Source organism: Spermophilus citellus (genome assembly GCF_964194105.1).
Source record: "Spermophilus citellus genome assembly, chromosome: 11".
NCBI lineage: Eukaryota > Metazoa > Chordata > Mammalia > Rodentia > Sciuridae > Spermophilus > Spermophilus citellus.
The window spans coordinates 92,487,688-92,505,602 of record NC_138192.1 but is presented as its reverse complement, the minus strand read 5'-3'; the positions used below and the strand labels follow the sequence as shown (position 1 = coordinate 92,505,602).

At 33.3% G+C, this 17,915-nt stretch overlaps 1 protein-coding gene across 7 annotated transcripts in view; it reads right to left on the bottom strand.

Moving 5' to 3' along the window:
* Window positions 1–404: 404 nt before the first annotated feature.
* NAB1 (NGFI-A binding protein 1) overlaps window positions 405–17,915 on the bottom strand; it is a 47,184-nt gene continuing 29,673 nt past the window's right edge. For 5 of the 7 annotated variants that reach the window (XM_081261512.1, XM_081261515.1, XM_081261513.1 and 2 more), the window contains 4 exons: window positions 10,560–10,649; window positions 8,570–8,732; window positions 7,080–7,196; window positions 405–4,674 (listed from right to left, as the gene is read on the bottom strand). In XM_081261512.1, the coding sequence (XP_081117638.1) occupies window positions 4,586–4,674; window positions 7,080–7,196; window positions 8,570–8,732; window positions 10,560–10,649 (459 nt within the window). In that variant the 3' untranslated portion in view covers window positions 405–4,585. The remainder of the gene's footprint in view (window positions 4,675–7,079; window positions 7,197–8,569; window positions 8,733–10,559; window positions 10,650–17,915) is intronic. The other 2 variants (XM_081261517.1, XM_081261518.1) reach the window with 2 other exon arrangements.

The following is a 17,915-nucleotide window of genomic DNA, read 5'->3' as shown; positions in this document are numbered from 1 at the left end:
TGTGGTGCTGAGGATCAAACCCAGTGCCTCATGCATGCTAGGCAAGCACTATACCACTGAGCCACAACCCCAGCCCCAGCCACAACCCCAGCCCCATTGATTGTAATTTCTATGTCAATTAAATATTGCAGAATTTTAAAAGAATGGAAGAATAATGGTAACTGTGCAGTTCACATGGCTGATGAAATGAAAACGTCTTTCGTGATGTTTTTTCCTGGTGTTCCTTGCCTGACGGTCTCATCTAGTTGTCACAAAAATGTTGTAAGAACTTCCCTTGGTTGAAGATAGTAAAAATTAGACCTTCAACATTATATTAGAGTGATTTTTTGAAAATTGCTCACTTAGCTTTCAGAATATCCACCTTGTAAATCGTGTCTAAAAGAGTCAGACACACTCAGAAGACCCAGGGTTCAAGAGGATATGGTTTTAATACTTAAGAACTGTGTGGCCTTAACAGATGAGAAGAACATGAAAGAATAATTCAGGAGCTTAACAAACCAATTTTATAATGGAAGCCATTATTATCATAGTTCTTTTTATGATTGTTAAAATTTGCTAAGCTTACAAAGATTTCTAGGTTGAACTTAAAACTATACACACAGAAAGTTTTGGGATTCCAACTTTAATAAGTTAACTAGAAGTTTTAAAAAACAAATTTCTGATTAGCATTTTTGCACAAAAAGCAAAAATACCTTCGAGGTAATTTTTTTCTTCTATTTCCATAAGTTGGTAGAAAGCAAAGCTAAAGAAATTTTAAATATTTAACCATTGCATATTTGGAAAGGAAGAAAAATCCTACCTCTAACATAACTTCTATGGGAAATAAGAATCATCTCAGTCATTAATAGTTAAGCATCAAGGTTTTTTGAGATTAAGAGCATAAGGTGGTTTTCAGTTAAACATCAGCTATCATATTTGGTCATATCCTTTAAGTTGATACAAACACAAAATGTTTACTCAATTCTAACTTCAGCTATTTAGTATTTGAATTCATTTCCTAAGAGACAGACCTCCTGGTTTTATTATGTTAATACCTAGGCAGATTTTCTTTTGAAGACTCAATGCAGTACTAAGTCAAGTCATAAGAAAATGGGTGTTGTTAATAATACTTAGCCACTTGAGTAGCCAGTGGAGCATGTTAACTAAAGTTCCCATCTAGCTATTTAGGTTTTAATCTTTAATACTGTCAATTATAATTATAAAAGGACACAGGAGCTAGGGACCTCATATTCACCAAATGGTAAGGCTTTTACCCAAGTAATTTTATTAAGGACAGGAGGAAAAGAGCATGTTTCATTTTATTTTTTATTTTTTAACAACAACAAAGAGAGCCTCCAAATGAAACATATTACCACTGTGACTTTGTATCAAATCTCACCTCTTAACATTAACCGTTTTAGTCCTGGCTGGTCTCTTCTACATCTCATTCATGAAATATTTTCTCCTATAAAATGTGTACTACCATAATAACTACATAACACAAAATGCACTTAGATGTCGGCTCCTTATTCCCAATTTTGTAACACTAAAATTTGTAGTTTTTATGAGTGGTGTTAGTTTCCATCCAACTAGCTTATGAGCTCACAAAGGGCAAGGATTGAATCTTATATTTATTTTGTGGTCTTCATCCCTATCCTAATACCTGGCATAGTGCTTGTCACCTTGGAGCTCTTCGATGAAGATTCATCTTCAAAACTTGTCAATTAAAACTTCTTTACAACAGGTTAGTACAATTTCACGTACTTAGCCTGTAACACTGTAACATTTACAAACATATATTATAAATGTCAAATCCTAATGTTTCTCCTATTTATTAGTTTAGTTGGTTCAAAATGGTGAAGACTATTAAAAATGTCTTTATAAGCTTCTCATGAGTGAGAACAATATAAACTAACATCTCTCTCTGACAGACCAGAATCAACCTACAACCATTTCCCAAGTAATCTTTTAGAAATGAAGGAAACTAGCAATCTCATTTAGTTACAACTTAAAGACTTAAGCTCCTGTCCTGTGACACCCAAGACCAGCCCAAATAATCAGATAAGGGAGGTACAGCAGGCTAACAGTACCCACTGTGGCAAGTGCTATGCACAAAGTGCTATGGACATAAATGTGAGGCAAACAAAATCTTTATTGCCACAGGAAACAAGTGCACTCATCCCACCTCACCAACAGCTTTAAGAGTCACAAAAATGCAGACTTCACACAATAAAATATAACACAGACTCAGGGGAAAAATGGTCCCTTGGACTATATTGGCTGTAATACTGAGGTAACCAATTGACCTTGTTCAGTGAAAATACCTCTAACACAATGAAAAAAAACAACTAGTTATAACATCCAATTCATATATACAATTCAAATAAAAATATATATTATTTGCTTTAATGTATAGCAAGTTTAATACATTAGTGTTTACAAAATAAAAACTGTTTTCTACTGAAATTTTTGTGCTTCCTCATCACTAAGCTTGAAAGAGCAGAAAAGTATGATTAAGGAATCTTACTTATGGATTTAAAGATGCGGTTTGTGAGTTCATGAAAGATGGATAAATACTAGTTGGAAGATTATTGCATCTTTAAAAACTGTTGCTTATTAAAATCTATAAACTTGAACTGTAAGACACAATTAAAAAAAAACCACAAAATTTCTCAAAATAGATTAGAATACAGGAAACGTTTCATGAAACTACTGAGATACTAACCAGTGCTATGGCTAATATTAAAAACTGAACATTCTATTTAAATTGTACTCATACTAGTTCTACACACAGTGAACAATAGAACCACAATAATCAACCTCAAGCTAGCAACAAAGTTGCAAGGTCCATAAAAAGCTTCTTCAGTGGGCAAAATACTAGGGTACATTTAAAACATTTAGAAAGGGGAAAAAGCCTTTTAATAGTATAAAAGTTGTTTACTGGTGTTTTCTACCATAAAGCTCTTCTACAAATCAAAATGAAAAAAGCAATTATATATGTGACAGTGATCAGAGACTACAGTGCAGACATTTCATCTAACATTTGGCTGACATATTTTAGTATAACAGATCATGACAATATTTGTTACACAGTTATGATTTAAAGCAGAACTAAAAACAGACATATACTCCATGTCCATATACTCTTCTCAGCAATATCTGGGTTTAGATGAATCTGTAGGAAGTAGGTAAACTGTCAAATATCTTCTCTTCAATCAGCAGAAAAAAAAATGGATATTGGCAGAGTTGGATTTTCTTTCTTTCTTTTTTTTTAATACCCACTATGGATTCAAATATGAAATTCTTATAAGTATGCCAATGCACTATTAATATTTAATAGTGTGTATGAACATAAGGTCTACTAATTAAATAGGGGAAATTATAAGTATACTTTCAAGTTAAAATGAATTTTACAAAAAAAAAGCATTCAAAAATCTGAAAGGTGTACAAAAATGAAATTGTAAAATAAATAATAAACCTGTCAACTGAACTTCCATAGAAATATGCCTGCAAATATGGATCAGTGACTCCACACTTGTGATGGATGGGTGGGAAGGCATTCCCCATCGAGAGCCACCTAGTCTGACTCCTATACTTGGAGAAGAAGTTCTGAATATAAAATCTAACAATCATTATAGCCTTTGTTAAGTCAACATCTTTATCACATTTAGGGTTAATGTACTACATCTTAATCTATTTAACACATTCTGAAATACCAATGTTTAAATCAAGGATTTTACACATTAGTCCACTTGTTTCAAGTTCTGTCCAAGGAATAGCTTCCTATTCATTTGTTATGTAAAATTCATTTGTTATGTAAATAGCAATTATGTAATCCATCTGGGTCAACTAGGTAAGAGAGATTTTTCTGAGTGCTCATCTTTTTAACTTTTAGTTTGTGCTCCTAGTAGTACAAGTGCTCATCTTTTAAACTTTTCTCTAATTAATTGTGTAAATGCGCACTCATTAAAACAGCAAAAAGATTACTGAATAAATGCTATACATTTCCTGGTAAACAAAATCAGTTTCATCAAATATTAAATACACAATATTTTCCTTGGCTTAAATTGAGAATTTGCTTTTCATTTTTCTACAGTCATTGCAACCCTGCCAATAACTATATTACTTAAGCTTTCTTTTTTATGACTGCAAAGATTCTAAACTCTGATAATAATATTTACGCTAAATACACTTAAAGTAGACAATAAAATTTCAAGTAAAATAAACTGTATCCACATCTATTAGACCAAACGGGTCTCAACATCTAGATTTTACTTTATAAATTACACAAATACATTGTACATTCTGAAATAATGAATGCTTACAATATTAACTTGTAAGCCTTTCCACATAAAATGACTTACACAGGAATGTGAATGGATCAAATGTTTCTGATATAAATTGCAACTCTCTCTTGATTTTTCTCTTTTGTGGCTGTTGTTGTTTCTTCCCAGTTTCCACAGACTGCTGCAGGAGTTCTTATGCTTTGGCTATGAAATCTGTTTGAGCTGAATGAGGCAACATTGGTTATTAAGGCTTATTTCTATGATGGAGCATTAATCCTTAAATCTGATGCCATTTCCAGAGAACAGTAGGAGAATCACAGCTATCTTGAATCTTCAGGTTCTGTTTTGATGACTTTCTTTTCCAAAGTAAAAGCTGAGTGAGGGTAGTCTTTTAAAATCCCAAGGCTCTCTGCATAAAAATGAAAACACATAGATAGTGTGTTGATATTTCAAACTAATGGGACTACAAGTCAAACAGTTATAAAACAAGACCACAAACTTCATGGCAAATAGTATTCATGATTCTGCAATTCCATGTAACATTTTGTTCAGAGAGGTGTGGTTAAAAGCTTGGATTATGGGAGCTGGGATTGTGGCTCAGCGGTAGAGCACTCGCCTAGCATGTGTGCGCTCTGGGTTCGATCCTCAGCACCACATAAAAATAAATAAAGGTATTGTGTCCAACTACAACTAAAAAATAAATATTAAAAAAAGCTTGGATTATGGATTTAAATTATGACTATGCCAATTACTAGTTTCATACAGTTCTAAAAGCAAGTTATACACCTTTCTAAGCTTTAGTGTCTTGATCTATAAGATGAGGATGGTATTTACAGTGTAAAGTGGCATGAGAGTTAAATCATGAACTGTTCATACAACACAGCATATATAGAACGTTAAATTTTTAAAAATGCTTAGTCCAACAAATAAAATAAAACTGATCACTTATTTTGGTTAGAATATTTACTATCGAAGAAATGACAGAAAAACATCTTCACTGTTTAAATATGAAACTAGTTTTAAAATTTCCTCTTGCCATGATATATTAAGGTAGGGAAAACAGAGATAAAAGAATAATGACTCTATTTTCATAAGAAATCACAATGTCTAATATACGGGCAGATACATACACATATACAAATAAATGTATGTTAACACACAAGCATGTACACATATCTTTCAGCTAATAGACTTATCTGAAATTAGGTACCTCAATTTATGAATCCACCTTCTCTATACAGAAAGGAATTTTAAATTGTGCATGAGAGAAATAAAAACATTAGCTACCATTTACTGAATTCTTGTCAGCCATACAATTCATATATACCATCTTATTTAATTCTCACAACTACCCTATGAGGTAAAAATGATTTCCATTTTACAGATGAAGCAACTGAGGGATAGGGTAAGTCAAGAGTTATTCAGTCAAGTATAATGCTAAACATCTGGAGCCAGGTTTGTACTATATGTAACCCATATTATTTATACTCAATTAAAACAGAAGGAAAAAGGCTTTTTAAGGCACTCCTTTGTTCTATTCCACATAAAATCCAAGCTCAACTATATCTCTATGTAATAGAAATACAAAAAGTACATAACCATGGTAAGACACAATAAATTTAACTGGAGTATTTCTTTCATAGAGTGTCTTCAAAGGAATAAAAATTAGTAGAAAGTGTTTTATCTTTGTTTTGTTTTTAAGAAAGTTAAAGAGCAGATCACTTTTTCATGTTGTGAAAAACATGAGACTCACATGTGTTACCAGTTTAGAACAATTTCTTAACTTCTTTGACAGTCTTAAAAGCATCTACAATCAAGTATAAAATAGTCACAGCACAGAATATTATTTAGGACTTTGACCTTTTTAGCATGTACTACTAGGAGCATAAACTAAAAATAAGAGACAAGACTCTCTTGATAACTTTTTTTCTAGAAAATATATAACTTAAGCTATCAGGTATAAAGTCATATTTAATTCTAATGTTTGTAACACTACTTTTCCCACTGGCTCAGAACATAAATTTAGAATCAATTATTTTGTCTGGCCTCAGCTTCCTCATCTATAAAATCAGTGGCTTTGATTAAGTGACTCTCAAAGATACTCTAACTTTAAAAATTAATGATAACTAGACTCTTTCAAATGGTGATCTCTTATAATTCAACTGTGTCTAACTCCCTATACTTAAGTAAAAGTATGTAAACACCTAACTGGAAGCTGCTTATCCTCTTATGGAGGTCAGTTTACTTCTGAAATATATTATCCACAAAATATATCTGCATAAAAAATTACATTCTGATACATTAGCTTTCTTATACAGTATGAGGACAAATATACATACCACCCAACAATTTCATATTATGTTACTGACAAAAAAAGAACCAGCCAAACTCATATCAGCTATTTATTATTCAAATTTTTATATAAAAGATACCATTCAGCTGGGCACAGTGGTGTACACTTGTAATCCCAGTGGTTCAGCAGGCTGAGGCAGAAGGATAGAAAGTCGAAAGCCAGCCTCAGCAATTTAGTAAGGCCCTGAGGCCCTAACTTAGCAAGATCCTGTCTCAAAAAGAAGACCATTCATGTAACAGCTAATCAAAAATAATCTCAATCTTTACAAGTTTTCCCTATCATTCTTTGAAATACTATAGTCTCAAAAATACAACTATAGAATCCATAATTTCAAAGGGGAGGAAAAACTGACCACTAATATTTTTGTTGGGGAGGGGAGAGGGACAGTTGTGGAGTAGAAAAACAAAATTTAAAGATGCTTTGTTCAAGTTTTACTCTTTGATTGTATAAGACATACTCACCTGAGGAGTGGGACTTTGCCTCATTTGAGTAAAGTCTACTCAGCTCCCCATCCACCACAAAATGATGGGGCTGTCTGTTCTGCAAATTAGGCATTCGGAGATTCAAAGGTCTCTCTCCTAATAAAAATAAAAATACATATATAGATAATATTTTTAAAATATCATAGTTTTTCTTAAAAACAAGCTTTCACAAATTGCCTTGAACACTCCATAGGAAGAGATGAAAGTCAATAGGCATTGAAGAATGTCAATGATTGTGGGAAAAGTTTTTAAATAATAATTGAGGAGGAAACTGGCAAGTTATTTCAAGCTAGCCCCAAGGTATATATAATTCTATGAAGACATCTTTCGTAATTGCTTTTACTTATTAACTCTTAAGAATGATTGGAGAAGTTAAATAAGACCACATATTAAAAGTTTCTGATATATTTTAAGAAGGAAGAACTTTTTTCTCCTCCAGTATTTGGAACTGATGACAGAGGTAATATTTCATTCGATTGGTTAAGAATGCTTATTAAGAAGGTACTCTACTTGGAAAGAAGTCTTATTTTTTGACAACAGTGATCACTCTCCGGAAAGGTAAAAAAATATGTAATAATATGTAAAAATGATGACACTAAAAAATTATTGTTTTACTTCAAATACTTATTACTATTTAAACTGGAAGATATGCTTACATCTTTATATACTGTACATCTCCCTGACTAGAGTGTAAGTGAATAGGGACTTGTATTGATCACTGTTGTATCCTCAGTGCCTAGAAGCATGCTGGGCATGTAAGAAATGCTTCAAAAATAAAAATTCGTTGAATGAGTGAATAATAATGATTTGGAATTATCTTCATGTGAGGACTTGAAAAAAATTAAATACTATTCAGTCAGAATGGTAAAAATATTCATGAATCAGTTTCCTAAATTTAAGAGTTAGACTTTGTCATAGTACTTCAGTAGCAGCTACCATATTCTCTTAAGAAATAAAGGTTATAAAATTTCAGACTAATCTAGTTTTGAAATCTAAAAAATATAAAAGTTTTGAGCTTTTCAAACAAGGTAAGGGCTGATGGTATAGCTCAGTGGTATAGTGCTTGCTTAGTATGCACAAAGCCATGGGTTTGAGCCCCAGCAACGCAAGAAAAGAAAAAACAACAAATAGAGGCACACACAAACATCTTTAAGGGAATTTGTTTCTTGGGGAAAATGATCCACACACTATTCGCATCTCCCTTCCTTACTTACGCTTTAGAAAATAAACACCAATCAGATGTGCCAGCTATGGTATAAGAATGATAAATTTTTAAAAATTACAAATTAAAATCTCTAGGAGAAATTCTTTTTTTTTTTAAAAGGGGACAACTTAAAAATTAAAACTCAGAAAATCTATAAAATAATCTCTATACAACATCAAGATATAAAAATCAGCAATTTTTTTCAGCTTCTCTTTGAAGTATGCATAGTAGGGCTCTAAAGGCAAAGGCCATTCTGAAGATGTACCTTGTCCATCTGAGTTATCAGAAGGCAAGCCATTAGGGCTGTGCTCTTCTGAGCTCTGCCTGTAAAGCCCTGTAGACAGTCTTCTCTCAGCATGCTGCAGTCTCTCATAGCCAGCTTGGGCACAGAGGAGTTCCATCTGCTTTGCCATCACCTTTTCAGGCTGCTAGTAAGTAGAGCAAAAAATAAAATCAGTGATTCAAACATTCTAGATTTTTTAATGGTTTAAAGATGCCAATTTCAGACTGCAGTAAATGTATTTAGTATTCATTAAAATTAGTTCACTCTTTATGTGGTATGCTCGGTTCCATAAATATGAATAAATGTATCATGTGAAAACATAAAATACTGGATTTCATACAAAAGAAAAAAGGGTTCTTCTCAACCATATAAAGAGAATTCCATCCCAGTTCAAAAGCAACATAACCCTAGCTTTATTTTCTAAGGTGTAGAAAGTTCATTAAAGTACTTTTTAAACAAGGAACCCAAGAGCAACAGCAATATTTGCTATCAACTGCTTCTAACACACAGGGTGAAATGTTGGCATTTTTATTTTAGGATTTGGCACTATAATACTGACTATCAGTATTCTGATATGGTGACAGTATGTTTGAGGGATAAAAGGTGTAAAACGGCTGTCTAGAAGAACAAGACAAACATACCTCCCTCTAAAAATCAAATAATGCAAATTATGCAAAAAAAAAATCAATGCTAGTGAGGATCTTCACCTTCATCAGAGACTGAAACTGCAGCATTTCCCAACCAATCATAAAGAGACATGTTTTGAAATGTGAAATTAGTAAGCTGACATATAAATTTATCTCTGCCTGTGTTTTATAAGTTCCTTCTCTATGCTCTGTTTAAATTATTTGTATGTGATATTCAAAGCAGTATGTCATATCTATGATATTTTCCAAGGAGATAATGGTCAAAATGTACTTTTATGGGGGGCTGTGGCTCACCCATAGCACACTTGCCTGGTACACTGCATATACATATATTATTTCATGAAACATATTATTTCATATTTCTGAATTTAAAAAAAAGCAAATTAGTTATTATTTAGGGGATAAATTTTGGTAGATGAAATATAAATAAATAAAGGTCTATCAACAACTAAAAAGATATTTAAAAATATGTACAGATATGCTCATTACCATGTTAGTTACATAAGAAAGCAAGCAAGCTGCTACATAAAATGGTTATAAGTCATGATTCAAAATATTAAAAAACAATAGGTGGAATGTGTTAATTCATCAAATAAATAGGATAAACACTCAGACTTTTCTAAATGCAAATAAATCAGACCAAAAGTAATCATAACTTCATCTCATTTAAACTTATCAATTGATAACATTCAGCAAACATTTCTGAGAGGGAAATGTATTTTTTCATCCTCTTACCATGAAAATATAAAATTTGGCAGTACTAAATTTGAATAAAAACAAGTCACTAGGGAAAAGCTCAAAAAGTTATCACTTATAAAGTACTTTCTAAAAGATGTCTGCAGAAGTAATATTTTTAATGTTCATTTCAGTGAACATACATAAATGACAGCAAAAGCACATGATGGTACATAGTAACATTTCTTCTTGAATTTAAATAAGTTATAATAATAATTATTATACTGACTACCAATATTTTATTGAGAACTAATGCTATTTTATTTCAGAGTTATATTATATGGAGCCATGATCAACATGACTGATTTTCTGATACTAAATTTATTCTTTTGAATTTTCTTGAGTAGAGACTCTTGTCTAACTTCCTACAAACCACAAAGAATAAATAAGTAGTCCCACATCAGACTCTGTTAATGAAGCAAATCAAGTTGTTATTGCTATCCTGTGGCTACAGCTATGGATCAAATGACATTTTAAAAAGAACCAGAAATAAATTTAGTCCTCAGAAACCTAAAACTGAAAGTAGGTGAAGCAGCCATTTATTTTTTAACCTACAGATATTATGATATGATAACTGGTAGTTTATTTACCTGTGAACTAAGGGCTGCGAGTTCTTCACTCTTGGCTCTAGCCTGCTGAAAGAGTGTTTGCATAGAATCCTGGAAATCTGGAAACCCATCCTGTGGGTAAAGAATATATCCTTTATATTTAAGTTTGTAAAATACAAAATAATATCAAAAACTCAGATAATAAAGCAAATGAAACCACCTTAAACTCAATACTTGAATAATCACAGTTAAGGTTTTAATGAATAGTATTTCATTTTTAATTTTTTATGGTACCTTATATTCTATAACTGTAATATCAGTAAAAACACCAATAAAAATGAAGAAGAATATAATCATCACTATTTTTTTTCCATCAGAAAGCAAACCTTAGGGCTGGGGTTATGGCTCAGAGATAGAGGCTCGCCTACCATGCATGAGGCACTGGGTTCAATCCTCAGCACCACATAAAAATAAAATAAATATATTGTGTCCATGTATAACTAAAAAATAAATATTTTTTTAAAAAAGAAAGCAAACTTTATTATCATTATAATGGTTCCATAAAACTTCAACTAGTTGTTCAATTACACTATCCTCATATTGGACATTTTAGATTCTTTTCTTAATTTCTGGTATTAAAAACACTGCAAAGCCAGGCATGGTGGCATACCCCTGTAATCCCAGCATCTCAGGAGGCTGAGGTAGGATCTTGAGTTCAAAGCCAGATGTAGCAATTTAGTGAGGTCCTAAGCAACTCGGCAACATCCTGCCACTAATAAAATATAAAAGAGGGCCGGGGATATGGCTCAGTGGGTCAAACGCCCCTGGATTCAATCTCCAGAATTGCCCCCCCCCAAAAAAAACACTGCAAAAATATTTTCATGGACACAGCATTTTCTAGTTGAGATTAGCCACTATAAAAAGTTTTGAGAAGTAGAATTACTACAAACAGATGCCATTTTTTATGTCTTCTTACACACTATAACGAAAGGCCTTAACTGGGTTATAATATAAGCAATATGTGACATTTTGTCTTGGTACTGTTAGGTTTTTTTAAAAATTTGTAAATTTATTTTTATTTTGATACTCAAAAATTTTTTGTAATTTACATATTTGTAATTTACATACTATAGTTGTATGAACTTCTGTTTTATTTTGTGATTTCTTCTATTGCTATAGAATTCTGAAAGGAAGGCATTCTACTTTGTACTCAAATCTACTCTTAGTTTTTATAAGGCAATTTTTGGGTCTTTGTTCCTCCTCTCCTTCTTATTTTAGTTGTTGAGGGACCTTTATTTTATTTATTTATATATAGTGCTGAAAATCAAACCCAGTGCCTCACACATACCAGGCAAGTGCCCTACCACTGAGCCACAACCCCAGGCCTGGTTTTTTGCTTATTTGTTTCCTTAAATATAACTCTCCAATCTATCTGAAATTAATTTTGTTAATATTTAATGTGGTAAAGATTCAAACTAAGAAAAAAAAATTATAAGTCTTATCCAAGAATTCCAATCTAAATTTCCTAAGAATTCTTCCATGCTGGCTTGTGATTTCTGTTTTATCATAGCAGGCAATGGGCCTTTAGAACTAGAAAGACCTGTACTTGTTTTCCAGTTCCACCGCTTAGGAGCTATGTGACTTTGCATGGGCAAATGTAACAATCCTGAATGTCAGTTTTCTCCTACGAAAAAATGAGGACAATAGAACCTATCAGAATTGTTGTGAGGATTAAATGAAATAAATAGGGCCTATTTGTAGAAAGTCTATTACTGGACAATGCTTCAACAAATTATTTGTTTTATACTTGACAAGTATTTGGGCTAATCCACCTATTACTTTCAAGTTTCTTTTAGTTGCCTGTTTACTGCTCCATGTGAACTTCAAAACTACAAAACATCATGATGGTGTATAGTAACTTTAAGGAAAGCTACTGAAGGACTGGATTCCTCACAGAAACTGTCATTAACTCCAAAACATGCATTTCTTCTGTTGTTTGATTATGTACTGAGGGTGAATCATTAAATGCAATAACAAAAAAAAAAAATAGTTTCCATTACTTGAGATGTAAGATAGTGATTCAAAAAACTTCTTTCATCAGGTTCTTTTCAAAAAATTATTTCTCCATTGCAGAGTCCATATTTTCAAATATTTCATCTACCAAAATTTATCCCCTAAATAACAACTAATATGCTATTTTTAAATTCAGAAACATGAAATAATATAATAAGTCAAAAGCAAATACATTTACCATCTTGAAATAGCCTTGTATAAGTTTCATGGTGATTTTATATACAATCGTTATCTTTAAAGTATTGAGAACAGCCAGCTTTCTAAGTCCCCACACTGATATTTGGAATATATAGAACATAATCATCAGGTGAGCTAGAATAAACTTTATTTAAGTGTACATAATCTAGACTAAAGAAAAAGTACACTTTTTCTTATCTATTCTATTTTTCTTCTAGGAATTTATTCCTAAAAATCCAACTTAGTCTTAGCAAACCTTCATTTAAGTTTGAAAGTTCAATGAGATAAGGTGGTAGAAGACTTGGAAGAAAAACAATAATAAGAGCAGCTATCACTTTACAGGTGCATACAAAGTACCAGTTCCTATGTTCTATACTTTATGTACATTATTCCTCTTCACAAACAACCCGAGGTTATCCTCATTTTATTGCTGTGGATAACTGACTTCCAAGTCTATGCTCAGTCTATAAAATCCTACAATGAAATAATAACAATTACCTTCATGAAACAATAACAATTACAGTTTTTTTTTAATTCTAAGTTGCTATGTATGGCAGCAGAATGCATTACAATTCATATTACACATATAGAGCACAAATTTTCTTATCTCTGGTTGTACATAAAGTAGAGTCACACCATTCCTGTCTTTATACATGTTCTTAGGGTAATAATATCCATCTCATTCCACCGTCTTTCCTACCCCCATGCTCCTTCCCTTTCCTTCCCCACTCTTTGCTCTACTTAGAGTTCGTCTAATCCACCCATGTCCTCCTCCACAACCCCATTATGAATTAGCATCCTTATATCAGAGAAGGTTATATACTGGCTAACTTGACTTAGCATTACATTCTCTAGCTTCATTTACCTGCAAATGCCATGATTTTACTCTCTTTTAATGCTCAATAGTATTCCATTGTGTGTGTGTGACACACACACACACACATACACACACACATACATTTACAATCACATACATTTTCATTATCCATTCATCAACTGAAGGGAATCTAGGTTGGTTCCACAATTTAGCTATTGTGAATTGTGCTCCTATAACATTGATGTGGCTATGTCCTTGTAGTATGCTGTTTTTAAGTCCTTTGGGTATAGACCAAAGAGTGGGATAGCTGGGTCAAATGGTGGTTCCATTCCCAGTTTTCCAAGGAATACTGCTTTCCATATTGGCAATTGCACCAATTGCACCAATTTGCAGTCCCACCAGCAATGTATGAGTGTGTCTTTTTCCCCACATCCTCGCCAACACTTATTGTTGTTTGTATTCTTAATAGCTGCCACTCTGACTGGAGTGAGATGATATCATAGAGTAGTTTTGATTTGCATTTCTCTAATTGCTAGAGATGTTGAACATTTTTTTCATATATTTGTTGAGTTGATTATATATCAGCTTCTGAGAAGTGTCTGTTTAGTTCCTTGTCCCATTTATTGATTGGGTTATTTGGCTTTTTTGGTGTTAAGATTTTTGAGTTATTTACAGGTTTGTTTTTTGATGTTACTGCTCTGTTTTATAAGAGGTGGCTTTAAATGTATGACTTATGCTGAGTTCGAAACCCAATTCTACTACCTATTTCTGAGATACAGGGCAGACTATTTCACCAGTTTGTTTTTTCATCTATAAAATAGCAATAGTACCTAACAAATAGTATATCAAAAATACTTGCCACATGCATGGCACATAAGTATTACCTACTAAATATTTGTTACTGATATTTACTCAGATTATCCAAAAAGCCACCAGATTTAGTTGGAGTAAAGAAAACATCATACTACAGTGATATATTATATCTCTGTCATACAGAGGAAAAAGGATAAATTTTAGCGATATTTCCATAGTGTGGACATCTTAGAATGAGTATGAATAGATATTTCATATGAACTAGATACTTTATACTAAAACCAGCAGGAGAATGTTGAGCATATTTGTCAGGGACTGTTTTAGTGAAAAGCACTCTGGAAATCTAGAAACATGCTTATTGACTCAACAAAAATGCCATGTAACTGGTTCACACACTGCTGACATGGGGTACAATGGTAAAAAGAGACACACCTTCTGCTTTCTTAACAAACAGTCTTGAGAGGGAAACAGACAGAGATCTGGGGCCCAGCTGAGGCACTATGGCAGAGTAGGCTCCTTAGAGGGCATGATGTCAAGGTTAAGACTTGAAGGAAGAGAGTTTTCTAGAAAGAGAGCAGCTTAGATAAGAACCTAGAGACGATTTGGTGAGAACTTTTAAGCTACATTAAGAATTTTAGGGGCTGGAGTTGTAGCTCAGTTGTAGAGTGCTTACTTACTTCACACATGTGAGGCTCTGGGTTCGAGTCTCAGAACCACATGTAAATAAGTAAAATAAAGGTCCATTGAAAAAATAAATAAAATAAAGGCACTGTATCCACCTACAACATATATATATATATATATATATATATATATATATATATATATATATATATAATTTTAGGTTTTATCTTAAATGCAAAGAGAAGTGATTAAAAGTCGTAGAGAAGAAACTGTAAAATCTGCACTTAAGAAAGGCCAGGCTGAATGTGATGGTGTCAAAGATGGTGGTAGGGAGACTGGTTAGAGGGCTATGATGGAGTTGGAGAATAGCACCCTAGTCCTGAACAGTAGCAGATGTGGCAAAGATATAAATCCCTGAGATTAGGCAACTGGGAGTCTGGTAGCAACGTCTGCTACAATATGAAACTCTGGGCCAGGGGGTTTGAGGTGAGGTGAAAAAAATCAACTAATTCAATTAGGGACGTACTGAATATAAAGGCTGGTGAGACATATATACATACACACACACACACACATATATTCCAGGTAAATAGACATAATGAATTTGGAGCTTAGGGCAAAATCAGGGTTGGAAGTCCAGACTGTGGAGTTACTAGATCATTATCAGTCTCTGAGCAGAGTGTACCCAGCCAGAAACCCCCCAATGTTTCAATATCTCAATACTATTTTTGAAGAGCTTGCATGTTAGTACCAGATGTGTGGTCTCAGGAAATAAAATTAACTTCATTTTCAACTGGTCCCAACTTTTAAGGGGGGATTACACCACCTCCTGCCCAGGAGCGATTTGTAATGATTCAACAGCAGCACAAATGGCAAATTGTGCCATACAAATATATGGTATTACTACTGTCAGGATTATTCAGCTAAGAGAATACTGAGAGGTTGGAAGAGTGGAACTCCAAACTCTGCATGTGATAGTTTTTCGAAAATGTGTACTGCTCAATCATTAATAAAGAGAAATAATAGCTTACAATGAATCATAAATTACAATATCCAACTAACCAATAATATCCACAATCAGTACATTAATCTATTTCATTTTTTCCTCCAGTCTTGACAGTTCATCATAGATGGGAAAACTAGGACTGAGTAGCTATCACTTCATGAGATGTATAGTAGGCTTAAGCTATTCAAAATATGTGACTTAGAAATAAAAGTGAGAGGGTCTGGGGTTGTGGCTCAATGTAGAGCACTTGCCTAGCATGTTTTGAGGCCCTGGTTGGATTTTCAGCACTGCATATAAATAAATAAAATAAGGTCCATCAAAAACTAAGTAAATAAATAAAAATGAGAACATTCCCAAGAAACTGGTCTCTTTCACATTATGTTCGGTGCAGGACTTTAATTTTAAGCGTTTTTCCTCAGGCACCAGCTGTAACATGCTTTGAGCAATTTATCTCCATGTCATATTCTTGGCTGCTGCCATTAATCATGATGAGAGTTTAGGTCTCAGCACTGAGAAAATAAAAGATATAGGATGGAATGCTGTTTGTGACCTAATTACTCTCACACCATTGGTATCTACCCTCACTCTCCTCATCTTTTCCACCAAACACCAGCAAGTTGCTTTAAAGTAACTACTTAACTATCTTTAAATGACTTGTTACAGCAGATGTTCTCAACGCCACATGTGCATTTTCCTTTTTTCTACTCATACTTTCTGTATGAATAGCAGATTGTAAAGCTTCTGTTTTTCTGATCCAGAGAAGAGTCTTCATCAAATCAGACCAGCTTTTTTTTTTTTTTTTTTTCCCAACAAGCTTAGTAATAGCGTAGGTGGATATTCTGACCCTCTTCCCTCCTGCTTCTCACAGCCCCACCCCCGCCCTACTGGAACCTACTAGCAGATGTTTCCTCTAAGTCTTTCTTCAATCCCCAGTTCTCTTTCTGGGTTCTATTAACAAATTTCATTTCTATCATCTGGCTGTCTCTAACTGCTTGCTTTCCTAACCCCACAGAGTCAAAAAAGCTGTCACTTCCCATCTCTGCCTTATTTCTAGCAATTCCAATAAGTGAAGAAAATTTACTGATGAGATATGAACCAAGTATTAGTTCATTTAGTCAGCTGCCATCACCAGTCCTGAGACTGGTGGCTTTACATACCATTCATCCCTTCTAAGGTGCTCCTTGAAAAACTGGAGGTAATGAGTTTATTCATGGAACTTGTTATTGAAAAATGCACCAACTAAATCTACTTTTAACTAAAATTTTTAAAAATTTAGAATAAAAAAAGAGAGTCATGGTCTCTGGCTCTTCATTTTTTATTCCTTTAACTAGCTGTCAAGCCATCTTAAAAATGTCCTGTCATAGGGAGTGTATAAATCAATTGGACTATTTTTTCTTGATTTACTATATCTTCCTAACACAGTTTTTATTCATTCTAAACAATGAGCAAATCATATAGCTTATATATAATGCATTTTGTCATTTACATTGTTAAAATTTTCTACTCAAAACTTACAGATGTTTACTACATAAGCTTCCCTGGATTAGAAAATAATAACTGCCATTCCTCCTCTTCTTCAGAGACCACTAGTCCTCTATATGTACTTGCCCTTCATACCCTAGACAGGTCCAAACCCAATAGTGTTTTTTTTTTGAATACCTGAGGTACTTTGTGAATATGCATTATTACCTCGAAAGGTAGCTTTCCTTTGAAGTTGAGAAGTGAAACAAAGTTTGGAAACCCTAATTCTGCTACTGGATAGCAAGGTGACAACTTGGGCAAGTTACTGGACCTTTCCGGGTCAGTATTGGCTATAAAATGAAAAATCATAAAGCTTTTATAGAGGACAGAAAAGAAGTTTTGTGATAATAAATTTCAATGCCTAGCA